The sequence below is a fragment of the Bos grunniens genome, chromosome X (assembly GCF_055505025.1).
Source record: "Bos grunniens cultivar Pamir isolate PY7600 chromosome X, Bosgru_T2T1.0, whole genome shotgun sequence".
NCBI classification, from domain to species: Eukaryota; Metazoa; Chordata; class Mammalia; order Artiodactyla; family Bovidae; genus Bos; species Bos grunniens.
This window is the reverse complement of record NC_141194.1, coordinates 27,744,457-27,757,298: the sequence shown is the minus strand read 5'-3', so window position 1 is coordinate 27,757,298 and position 12,842 is coordinate 27,744,457. Positions and strand designations below refer to the sequence as shown.

The 12,842-nt window shown below is 44.3% G+C and overlaps 1 protein-coding gene and 1 pseudogene across 2 annotated transcripts in view; one reads left to right on the top strand and one right to left on the bottom strand.

Moving 5' to 3' along the window:
* Nucleotides 1-409: 409 nt before the first annotated feature.
* Nucleotides 410-12,842, bottom strand: part of LOC147340018 (melanoma-associated antigen B3-like) — a 48,562-nt gene continuing 36,129 nt past the window's right edge. The window contains exons 2-3 of one of the 2 annotated variants that reach the window (XM_086388347.1): nt 1,924-1,985; nt 410-1,478 (exon numbers count right to left, since the gene is read on the bottom strand). In XM_086388347.1, the coding sequence (XP_086244473.1) occupies nt 884-1,478; nt 1,924-1,985 (657 nt within the window). In that variant the 3' untranslated portion in view covers nt 410-883. Of the gene's footprint in view, nt 1,986-12,842 lie in introns of both variants that reach the window. The other variant, XM_086388346.1, reaches the window with a different exon arrangement.
* Nucleotides 9,418-11,291, top strand: LOC147340019 (ubiquitin-conjugating enzyme E2 D3 pseudogene; annotated as a pseudogene).

Here is a 12,842-nt window from a genome sequence, read left to right as displayed (position 1 = left end):
GTACCTGTGAAATACAATAAAGAAAAGCACAACAGAGTGAAGTGTACCTATAACTGTTAAGGGCAGTTTCCCATCCCAGGCTTTGTCTTTAAACTATGCAGCCCACCATGTGAGAACCTGGTCCCTGGTCCGATTACCAAACATCCAGCCCGCCATGCACTCAACTTATAATTACTTCCCACTGAAGGACTTATACTTTCCCGAGGCCCACCACTCCCTTGCATCAGGGAATTCACATTTGACTGCTGTCATGTCACCATTTCCTTTACATGACAGCTGCTTCTCAACTCTATAATTTTATGGTCAGTGGCTAGATCTTTTTCTCAGCTCTCCAAGTACTAGCATGGAGCCTACTATGAGCAGAGGCTCAGTTCATGTTTGGGGAATAAATGAGCCTGTGAGCATGAGGTTGAAATTATTAGAATTTATTTCAACATTTTGAATTAACCAGGCATATACTGTTGCTTATAATTTTGTAAAACACAGAGTACAAGGGATGAGGGAACCAAATACTGACCATCTTCCTTTTCCTCTATTTCTTGATCCCACATATTTTACTGTTTTGTATTTTCAAGGAAATAACATATTGCAATGCCATGTTATCTTTCACTGGCTTACTAAGTAAGATGGAAGCTTCCCCTTTTGCTTTTACACAACAGAAAAACTCTTATCCTTAAGACCAACAAAAAATGGTTAAGTGTGACTGATGAATTTGTACACATATATGCTAGACAAGCTTTCATTTAGAAGCAACATTTGAAAAGTAGCAAAAACATAAAAACACAGGTTTATGTATCAATTCCCCATACAGAACAGGAACACCAAGGTATTTTACACTATGAATCCTCGGTGACATCCAGTCCTATACTACTTGGAACACTGACTACTCTCTTGAGCCACGAAGTGCAGAATTTGCCTCAGCTTCACTAGGTGTGGAAGGAACTGCTGGGGGAACACTGGGACATCCACTAGCTTGGGCCCTCTCTTCCTCATCTTTCAAAGCCTCTTCATACCAAAAGTGGAAGGCACTGGGATCCAAACGGTTAATCCTGGCCAGGAACTCCAGGACTCTCATCTTGCTTGTTTCAGCATGCGCTCTGGGACCCCACAGGAGCTCATAGCATGCTGGATCGCTGCCGGGCACTTGCCGATATTCCAAATACTTCAGCTGCACCAAATCTTGGGTGATGAGCTTCTTGGGCTCCCCAAATAAGAAATGCCGCTTCCCAGCATAGATATTCATCTTACCCAGGAAATCCCAGATGTCTTCCTCTGTGGCACAGTTGCCCTTCATGAAGATCACACCGAGGAGATTCATCAGGAGACCGGTCTTGGGAAAACCCCTGCCACGGTGCACGATCCCATTGCGGGGGAGATTCATCTTGCTGACAAGGACATAAGAATGCTTGGCAGTGTTGTCTTTCTTCACGTCAATACCAAATACCACCTCCATGCTGTCAGAAGCTCTTTTGAGGATCCTGAGGAATCGATTGTGGTACTTTTTATCAATAATCTTCAGCATATTCGCTTTCCTAATGGGCTTTTTTGTCTTATACATGCGTAACAGGAACTGCACCAACAGATTTGCCGGCCTGGTTAGTGAGTGTTTTCCAGACCGCACATTGGAGAGAGGGGCCTGAGAGGAATTATGTGTTTTCCCAATTTTCCCAAGGGCTCTTTTGGATGATCTTGTGGGAGAAACACCTGCAGGCACAGTGGTGGTGACCAGGGCCCCCCGAGGACGCTTGAGATGGTTACCAGACCTAGCACCGGACTTTCTCTTAGCATCAACCCCAGGACCAGGACTGGAGGAAGATGAGAGTGCTTCCATCGTGGTGGCAGTGACCTGAGTGCCCCTCAGATCCTGGGTGCCATGCTGAGCCTGGCGGCGTTTCTCACAGGTGTGGAGCTTAGCCTTCTTACCCCGAGGCATGGTGACTGTGGTCAGGACAACAGGCAGGAGTGCAGGTAGAACAGCACGTGATCTGGGCAGAGAGGAGAGAGGATGAGAGAGAGGGTGTGAATGCCCGCGGCAGGGAGGCACCACTTGGCCTTTAAGAAGGCCCACTCTTCAGGTTGCCACGCGGGCACTGCTCTGCAAACCCAAAGGACTCCCATTCTGATCACTCTGTCCTCTGAATACTCTGTCAAAATAATTAAGGTGAGTCTCAGGCTGCAGCCTGCCAGCCCTGCTAGCTGCCTCCTGAGGCTGAGGAACAGTGGGCCAGTCTAGTCCTTCTGGACACCCCCCTCCATTCTGGAGGGTGGGGGTCCTCTCGGTTCATATTCAGGACAATCGTATCAACTTTTGGCAGGCGCAGGGCCCCCTCCTCTGTGTGGCTCTAAGCTTATACCCCAGAGGCTGGTCCTCATCTTCCTGTGATACCTGAAGAAGTGAAGAGGTACCTCAGCCCAGTGTCCCTGGCAGGGGGCACCCACAGCAGTCAGCTCTAGGGAACTCTGTCCTGGGCTCACTGGGGTTTTCTGTCCCCTTTCAGGGTCTTTCCTTGGCTCTAGGTAGAGCCTGGGACACCTGTATCTGCTGCCCTGGTGTACCTCCTCTCAGACAAAGGCTCTCACCAATCCCATACCATCAGAAAGAAAGGAGGGTTCACATACACCTGACTTCCATGCCTGGGCTTCTCAGTGCTGTGCAGTGGGTGAGGGTGGTACAGAGGGTACTCTCTATTGATTCCCCTGTTGGTGGGTGAGTGCAATCATCAGTTCTTTCAGGGTCCTCACCCTGACTCCTCTGAAGCCCTGGGCCTCCTACCTTGGCATAATTGAGGTCATTCACTTAGTCCAACACCCTCACTTCTCTGAACTCTCCAGACAGAAGTGAGAAGACTGCTCATCCTCACAGATACTCTAGGTTTCTACATAGAAAAGGGCCAGAATTTATGAGAACTTAAGTTTAGAGTCAGTGTCCACCTTAGTCGTTGCTCAGGTCTGGGTAGAACTCAGGACTCCTCCCACCAATAACCTGGGTAGTTCAGCCTCAGAGTGAAGTCCTGAATACCACGAGTCCCTGGAGGGGCAAAGTCAGGGTACCACATACATGACTACTCCCTCGCTGGAGCCTCCCAGTACATAGGCACTCTGCTTCGTGATACCACCCCTAAATGGGGAGGGATCCCCAGTCAGTACTTAGGGCATTCACTTCACTGCTGTCAGGACTGAGATATTGTCCATCTGCAAGCAGGGGCTACTCCTGAGACCAAAGTCCTTCCATCCCTGAGACTTCCCGGGCCAAATTCAATTTGATGGCTCTGCCGGGGCTTCCCAGGGCTTACAGCAGCAGTGAGACTTGGTGCAGCCCTCTTTGGTATGGGCTGAGCGGCCCCTGCCTCAGTCCGAGCTCAGTCTTCACCTAGACTCTGGACCAGCGCTGGGAATCCACCCTCCACCCGCCATAGGCCAGGCCCTCAAACTTAAGTCCTTACTTCCTGGAAACTGTAGATCAGAAGTAAGGATGACTCATATCTGGCCATGATGCTCAGGGTCTCAGATAGCTGATAGCAGGGGAGGTGTGTGAAGGCCGAGGGGTGAAGGTGGGGAGGTTGTGTTTCTACGGTCCTCATTCGGAGTCCCCTCCTTCATCTATCAGACCTGACACTCCTCTTTTACCTAAACTGTGTCCATAAGCCTCCAAACAAAGCTTCACCTCCTAGACTGTGACAGGGGAGAAGTCCAGGAATTGAGCACATCAGTAGTGCTTTGTGTCACCATCTTAACTACCCAGTGCCCTGTTAGTACCTGGGGCTCTCCCAGTGACTGGAGCTAGGGCCTAGGTTTCTTTCATTTCCAGAATCAAGTAATCTCTTAAATCTTAAAGAATCTCTTAGATCAAAATTTACCAAAGAAGTAAGCCTAACAGCGTTGTAGGAACCATCCCCTGCCAACCACAGAGGCGAGACTTTGTGGGTTTCGCTTTGTTACAGGAGGGGCAACGGTCCCTTGACTCCACATTCAGGTCCTCACTTTGCCTTCAGGTCAGTCCTGGGAATCCACTCTCGTCCAAATGAACGCCCTGAACAGTAGTCCGAGCTCCCCGCCACCAGCACGGATTGTGGGGGGAACCACTTCTAGCTCAGGCTGCCCGGTGCAGGATCTCTGAGGGATGATGGCAGGGGCAGGGCTCTGTGGGGACACCATCGTTCAGTGTTCAGCTGTCAGTGGGTCATCCCTTAGGGTCCTCCCTGTACCATCTATCAGAGCCCAGGAATCCTTGCTCTATGGACTTGAGTCCTCCTGCCCCCAAAGCCCTAGCCTCCCCAAATCCCTAGTGGGGAGTCAGGGTGCGTCTCTGAGCATCTCTCCCTGACAGGAGGGGAGCCACTCTGTGAGCCTTCCTCCTTGGTGGGAGAGACCCTCTCATTAGCACCAATGGTCCTCACCTTCACTGTGGTGATGGCCAAGATGCCCCCCTCTGCAGAACTGGAGTTTGATCCTGACAGACAAGCCCTTCCCTCCCTGAGACCAGACAGAAATGAAGAGGCTTCCCATCCCTATAACTCTGCCTGGAGCCTCTGGGGTTAGAAATAGGGGCAGGGGTCTGTAAAGCCTCCTCATTTGTGAGTCTAGTGATACTTCTTTCTTCACTCAGGGACCTCACCATGGTCCTGGCCAGTCCTGGGACCTGACCCTCCAACCTAAGATTCTCCCTCTACTGAACTGAGGCCATTCTTAGACTGAGACTTTGACCTCACAGAGAACTACAAGGCTTATAAGAGGGAATGTCCTGTCTGGGCAATCTAGGCCTGAGAGCAAGTTTGGGCAGATCTCTGAATGACCTGTATTTTAGGGTTGTTGTCTCTCCAGTCCTCACTCATGGGGGCCCTCATTTTGTCTATCTCTTGGATTAAACGATTCTTGGGGAACACCACATTCCGGCAAACTCTTGAGCAGTGTCCCTAATGCAAACCTTACAGTTTCATGTCCCAGACTTGACCTGAGATGGGGAAAATAACACAGAAGGCAGGGGGCAGAATGGGGTGTGTTCCCAGAGAAAAATGCTGCTCCATCCTTTTCAAAAGCCAGAGTCAGTCTCTTTTGCTACTTGTTTTAATTGATTTACAGGCATACCTTTAAAACACTGTACTTCACTTAATCATGCTTCATGGTATTGTGCTTCATTACAAACTTAAAATTTGCATAACCCTGCACTGAACATATCTGTGGCACCATTTTTCCAAAACCGAGTGTTCACTTGGGGTCCCTATTCCACATATTGTTAATTCTTTAAATATTTTAAACTCTTTCCTTATTTTATTTCTTATGGTGCTCTGATAACTTTTCTTTCTTACTAAGTAACTGCCTTATATATGTAAATTAAGCTATGTACATTTTTTAGAGATTTTCTAGTAAGTGTATACAATAGGATTAACAATGTTTATAAGCATGGGAATCCCCCAAATTCCTGTGACTTACTTTATGGCAATATTCACTTTATTGCAGTGATCTATAACCCAACCCACCATATCTGAGATATGCGCACACTTCTAAAGGAAAGGAGCCATCCAAGATGGCTTTGTGCTGTTCTAATTGAGGTTATCTGACACTGCATAGAGATACAATCTGATTGTCACTATCATGTTTCTCCTCCTCATTGCTGTCATTTACTGAGGTAGCCTTCAAGGCTTTCTGCCTAAAGAAGTGTATTGGAATATATTCAGAGTCCTTACTTTTATCCCAAGATACATTTGAATGTTAAGGAACACAAGCTCTGCTTTAGGTTAAGAGGAGTCTAACAGTGTGGAATCTAGAGGAATTCAGAGAGGAGTCTAATTCCAGGCCTATTAGTTACTAGTGTTCCCCAGCAAGGGCTCGCTGCCTGATGCACATAGAAGCCAATACTATGGAACAGGCTTTTGAGAGAAAAATTTTATTCCAAGGTGGAGTGGCAAGAAGACACGAGGCAGGGCTCTCAAATCTGTCTCCTCAATCCAGAGTTTGAGGTAAAATGAAAGGGTTTAGGGGAACTGCAAACCTGGAAGCTAATTGGTTAGTCTTGAATTAGTTCATGTAAGCTATTCATGCTGCTTGAAGCCAGATTTTCCATATTGAAGGACTTCATACAGTTCTCCCATGGCAACATTCCTACTCTGAGAGTTTCACAGGCTGAACCCTCTTGGTTCGGGGGTCATCCTGGAAACAGGGGCTCCTTTTTACACATGCATGGTGCTGTCTCTAAAAATAACTCAAGGTTTCATTAACCAACAACCTGTTTTAAGGAAGCAAAACAAGTTTAAATTGGTCGATGTTTTATGTTTCAATCCCCCCCATCTCTCTTTGTACATTCTTCAATCTTGCAGGAAATCATCCTCAATTTGGTTAATGATTCTCAAATTTTGTACAAAGTGATAATCCCAGGTCTCAAATCTTTGTACCAACCAGACTGGAGTGTTATATAAGCACTGGCAAGGTTGGATTAATTGGTATTTAAGAAAGGTAAGTATGAGAGATTTAACTTCCTTCACATGTCTCTTTATATGCTATTAAGTTTGGAGTTTTGGTGCCTGGATGGACTTTTATTACTATTGGGTTAGCTGTCCTGGCTCTTCCTGGCCACTCATTAGCCCAAACTGAGCTCTGCAGTTGAATGACCAATTTCTTCCACTGTTCAGTTCAGTTCAGTTCAGTCACTCAGTTATGTTCGACTCTTTGCAACCCCATGGACTGCACTTCCACTGTAGTGCTCAAAATAGTTTACATTTTGGCCAGCAAACAGAGCCTGGACCAATTGCCTTCAACCAATGCTTGCTGCCTCTTCCCAGCCTTCATGGATTACAGTCAACATCAACCAGCACTCTTATCAAGAACTTGAGGTCTCTGGATGAGGCAGAAATCCTGGCTTCTTCCTGGAAAACCCCTGCATTCATGGGAGCTGTAAGAAAGCCTTCAGGGCTTGTCTATCTGTGGCTCAGAGCACTTTGTTCCTTTCTAGGAAGAAAATGGGCAAACTAGAGGCATCACCCCTTAATTTAGGACCCAATTCCATCTCCTAGTTTGGTTTCCGGGAAGAGTTGGCTGTATGAATTCCCTGGAGAAACCACTGAGAAGAATGGACAGTCTCAAGGTGACCAGCTTGGATCTGAGGGTTCACTTAAAGAACCCTGAAAAGTTTTCCATTATTATATGTGGTTGTCAAACTGTAGCTTGAAAGGCACATGTGCTACCCAGCTTCCAAGGAATCTATCCCACCAGTTCCAAGATGAGCCCATTTGGTCAGAGGCTTCTAATATTTCCACCCCGCCAAGTGCTGAGGGCATGCTTGTCTACTGAAGAGGGCCATATAGAAGCTTAGACTCTGTCTCACTCTCTACCTTGAAAAACTTACCTAGTGAGGCAGAGGGTGAATGAGTGATTGCATCATGTTGAAGAAAGTGAAAGAGGAAGCTGTCTTAAACTCAGCCAGAGCTGAGTTTGAGAGAACAATTCAGGAGCACACATGTTTAAACACTGATTTCCTCACTTTCTTCTGAGCATGCTGGGGTTTAATCTTTCTGGTAGATGACCAAAACATTTTACCACTCCAGCAGAGATCACACGCAGACAAGCAAATCTACATGTCTGGGCAATTTCCAGGGGAAATACATTCAACCCAAGGCCTCTATGTAGTCTATTACCTTTAAGACCACAACCAATGGTTATTTCTCCTGGTAAAATTTCATTTTTAACATCACGCACACACATTTATAAGCAGTTCAATGCTACCTCCCTGCTATTCTGGCTCGTATAGAAGAGGACTAGACTTTTTAGTAAGGAAATGCAAGAATGTGTCCAATTGTATGAAATTCCTTTAACCAGGGCTCAGGGTACCTTCTTATGGCAGGGGGGCCAGATTTTCCTGCTTTACACTCCCTCATTTTACCTCTATGCTCTCACCACACCAAGGTAATCAGGGTTGATTTCATTAAAAATGCACTCATGTGAAATTCAAAGGATCATAAGAGACTACTACAGACAACTATATGCAAATAAAATGGATAACCTAGAAGAAATAGACGGATTCTTAGAGAGGTACAACCTTCCAAGACTGAACAAGGAAGAAATACAGAATGTAAGTAGACCAATCACAAGAACTGAAATTGAAACAGTGATTTAACAATTTCCAATATCCAAAAGCCCAGGACCAGATGGTTTCACATGTGAATTCTATCAAACAGAGAAGAGTTATTACCTATCAATCTCAAATTCTTCCAAAAAATTGCAGAGGAAGGAACACTCCCAAGTTCGTTCTATGAGGCCACCATCACCCGGATAGCAAAATCAGACAAAGATTCACCAAAAAAGGAAATTACAGGCCAATGACACTGAAGAACATAGATGTAAAAATCCTGAACAGAATACTCGCAAACCAAAAATGACAGTCTCTTCAGTAAGTGCTGCTGTGAAAATTGGACAGCTACGTGGAAAATAATGAAGGGTGGTTCATTCAGTGTAGTTTTCCATTCCAGGCTTAAGTCTCTCAACTTTGAGACCCGCCATCTGAGGGTCTGACCCCTATTCAGTGTTTCCACAGCCTCCCTGGTGGGCTCGCCCTGTAGCCTAACTTAAAACTACCTTCCACTGCCAGACTTTTATTGTCCTAAAGTCTCCAAGTGCCTTGCCTCAGTGTATTTACACTAGACTCCTCATGAGGAAGCCCTCAATCCCCTCACCTCCTTACACCTCATTTTTATTGGGCCCCTAGATCTCAGTTCACCAGCTACTGTATATGAATGCTGCTCTTAGACTCTAGAATTCTGTAAGAAGGGGTTGAGTTTATTTTTCTTAGCATCCCCAAAACCACCCAGGAGCCTTCCAAAGAGCAGATGCTAAATTGATATTTGAACAACTATAGTTCAAGTGTGCAAGAAAGCAATGTTACTGGGATTTCACTTCTCCCACATTCTTAAATAAGTGAAGCCAATCCAGATAAATAAACTTCAATTTTACAAAGAAAGACTAAAACAAAACAAACGAAGAAATGAATACCTCTTAAGATTTTTTTCTGTATCTGATAATCACACAGACTTCACTGTGGAAAAATTTCCATTTTAACAAAAAAATCCATATTCCAATATCATGTTATCTTGTTCTGAATGACAAGAAATGATTCAAGGATTTCAGTCTGTGGTATGTAATATGAAAATTCTTATTTTTCAACTTGATAATCTGCAGTACATGTGGGAGCTGTGCCATTAGTTTACTTGGACTCTGAAGCTAAACACATCTTTAATTAAAAGGAACAACAGTTAAAAACAGAAAAAAGAAAAACCTCCAATTTGTGCATATTGTATAGGAACACAAATATGTTATATGCTGAATTTCCATGAGCCCCACCGTGGCCCTCTGCTAGAGACTGCCCGCTTTCTTGAAATGCAATGTGAAGTATCTGCTCAGACTTCACTAGGGGTATTAGGAAATTTGGACATGCTCGGAAAGTGCACGGGCCTTGGCACCATAGGAGCCCTGGCTGCAGCTCTGGCTCTGGCTTTCTCTTCTTCAGCTCTCAAAGCCTCTTCATACCAGAATGGGAAGGCACTGGACTTGGTATCATTGACATTAGCCCCAAACTCCCACATTAATTTATATATTTATATCTATCATGGAAGCATCCCTTATTAGTTTACAAAATTGTACTCATTCCTTTTTATAGCTTTGTAGTACTCCACTCTGTGGATATATCATGTTCCCTCAATTAACATGTGCATAGGCATTTACATATTTTCATATGGTTGTGGGTGTCTCTTCAGAGTTAATTTCTGAAAACACTGAATTACTGGCTCAAATGTAAAAGCACATTTAATTTTCTGACATTACCAAATTGTATTTATGCTCTAATCTCATTCTTTGACATGTAGCTCTCAAAGAATGAGATCAGTATATTCTCTAAAACTATACACAAAAGTAAACTGAAAAGGGATTAAAGACCTAGCTATAAGAGTGGAAACCATAAAACTCTTAGAAGATTATATGAGCAGAACACACTTTGACATAAATCATAACAATAGTTTTTTGGATCTGTCTCCTAAAGCTAGGGAAATAAAAGCAAAAATAAACAAATGGGTTGTAACTAAAGTTAAAAGCTTCTGCACAGCAAAGGAGAAACCCAACCTACTATATGGGAGAAAATATTTGCCAATGATATAACCAATAAGCGATTAATATCCAAAATATATAAAAAGTTTATATAACAGTTTTAAAAAAAACAATCAAGAAAAAGATGGGCAGAAGACTTAAATACACATTTTTCCAAGGAGGACATACAGCTGGCTAAGAGGCACATGAAAAGATGTTCAACATCGTTAATCGTCATATGAATGCAAATTTAAACCACAATGAGGTATTATCTTATACCTATCAGAAGGGCTATGATCCAAAAGGAACAGAAGTAACAAATGTTGGTGAGCATGTCGATACGATCTGTACACTGTTGGTGGGAATGTCAATTGGTGCAGCCACCATGGATAACAGTAAGGAGGGTCCTCAAAATCTAAACAGAGAACTACCAAATGACCCAGCAATCCCACTCCCAGGTGAATATATGGGAAAAAAAAAAAAAAAAACACTAATTTGGATGGTCTCCGTCAGGTACTCGATGCTTGTCTGAGTCTAAGGGTTTCCACTGCTCGTCTCCCCTTCCCCTCCAGCCTCATCTACTCTCTGCCATGACCCCACCCCAGTCCAACCTCCCTGTTTATTAAGAAGGCACCTGTGTCTGGCAGAGCCAGTGTGAGATGAAGAGATAGTCCTTCCCAGCCACCAGATCATCAAGAGTTTTGGCCGGACCTTTGAGCACACACTGAGACAGTGAAGAGTCAGACAAAAAGCACAGACTGTGGCGCTGAAATGGATTAATAAGGAACCTAGTGATGTGGCCAGTGACCCTCCATCACAATATTCTGCAGGTCCAGTTGGGGATGATACATTTCATTGGCAAACCACAATTATGAAAAAGAACAGCAGCCCATATTGAGGCAGTGTATTCCCTCTGACAATTCATTTCCCTAAAAACTACCCATTCACACTAAGGGTGCATTTGCAACAGAATTTATCATCCAGACATGAACACTAATGGCAGCACTCGTTTCGCTACTCTAAGATCACTGTGGTCTCTTGCTTCCATGATTTCTACAGTTCTGGTATCCATTTGCTCCCTGCTATGTGATACGAACCCAGATGATAGCCTCCCCAGTGCCAGAGGCTGCATAGATCTATAAAACAGAAATAAGTACAAAAGAGTTTTTCAGGAATGTACTCAGAAGTATGCCATGTGATGCTACCTTAAAGTCAGAATAACCTGCATTAAATCTTGAATAAACTTTCAGTTCGTTTCAGTTCAGTCACTCAGTCGTGTCTGACTCTTTGCAATCCCATGAATCACAGCACGCCAGGCCTCCCTGTCCATCACCAACTCCGGGAGTTCACTCAGACTCACGTCCATCGAGTCCATGATGCCATCCAGCCATCTCATCCTCTGTCGTCCCCTTCTCCTCCTGCCCCTAATCCCTCCCAGCATCAGAGTCTTTTCCAATGAGTCAACTCTTCACATGAGGTGGTCAAAGTACTGGAGTTTCAGCTTTAGCATCACTCCTTCCAAAGAAATCCCAGGACTGATCTCCTTTAGAATGGACTGGTTGGATCTCCTTGCAGTCCAAGGGACTCTCAAGAGTCTTCTCCAACACCACAGTTCAAAAGCATTAATTCTTTGGCACTCAACTTACTTTAAATTATTGCTAAAAATGAAAAAAAAATCACTAATTCTAAAAGATCCACACACACACAATGGAATATTACTCAGTCATAAAAAAGAATGAACTTTTGCCATTTTCAAGAACATGGATTGATTGGAAGGCATTATGTTAACTGAAATATGTGAGAGAGAGGAAGACAAATGCTGTATAATACCATTTATATGGAGAATTAAACAATAAAACAGACTAGGGAGATGAAGCAGACTGACAGATACAGAGAACAAGCTAGTAGTGGTTACCAGTGGAGAACAGCAAGGGGCAGGGTAAGGGCAGGGATAGAAGATTAAGAGGTGCAAACTCATATGTATAAAATAGATAAGCTACAATGATATACTGCAAAACAAAGGGGATATACCGATATTTTATAATAACTATAAATGGAACATAACATTTATAAATTGTGAATCACTTTGTTGTGTCCCTGAAACATAAAATATTGTACATCAACTATGAAGATGAAGTGAAAGTGTTAGTTGCTCAGTCTTGTGCAACTCTTTTTGACCCTAAGGACGGTAGCCTGCCAGACTCCTGTATCGATGGAATTCTCGAAGTAAGAATTACCCATTGGAGTGGGTAACCATTCCCTTCTCCAGGGGATCTTTCTGACTAAGTGATCAAACCTAGGTCTCCTACATTGCAGGCAGATTCTTTGGCATCTGAGCCACCAGGGAAGCCCACAACAACTATAGCTTGCTTTAAAAACATATATATTCTCTCAGGAACATTCACATATACAATACAGTATTATTAACTATGTGCTTCCCTGGTGGCTCAGTGGTAAAAAATCTGCCTGTTGATGCAGGAGATGTGGGTTCAATTCCAGGGTCGGGAAGATCCCCTGGAGGAGGACACGGCAACCCAATCCAGTATTCTTGCATGGAAAATTCCAAAGACAGAGGAGGCTGGCAAGCTACAATCCATGGGGTTGCAGGCAGTAGGAAACCACTTGGTGACTTAACAACGATTAACTACAGTCACCATGCTGTACATTATATCCCTGCTGCTGCTGCTACGTCGCTTCAGTCGTCCCCGACTCTGTGCGACCCCATAGACAGCAGCCCACCAGGCTCCCCCGTCCCTGGGATTCTCCAGGCAAGAACA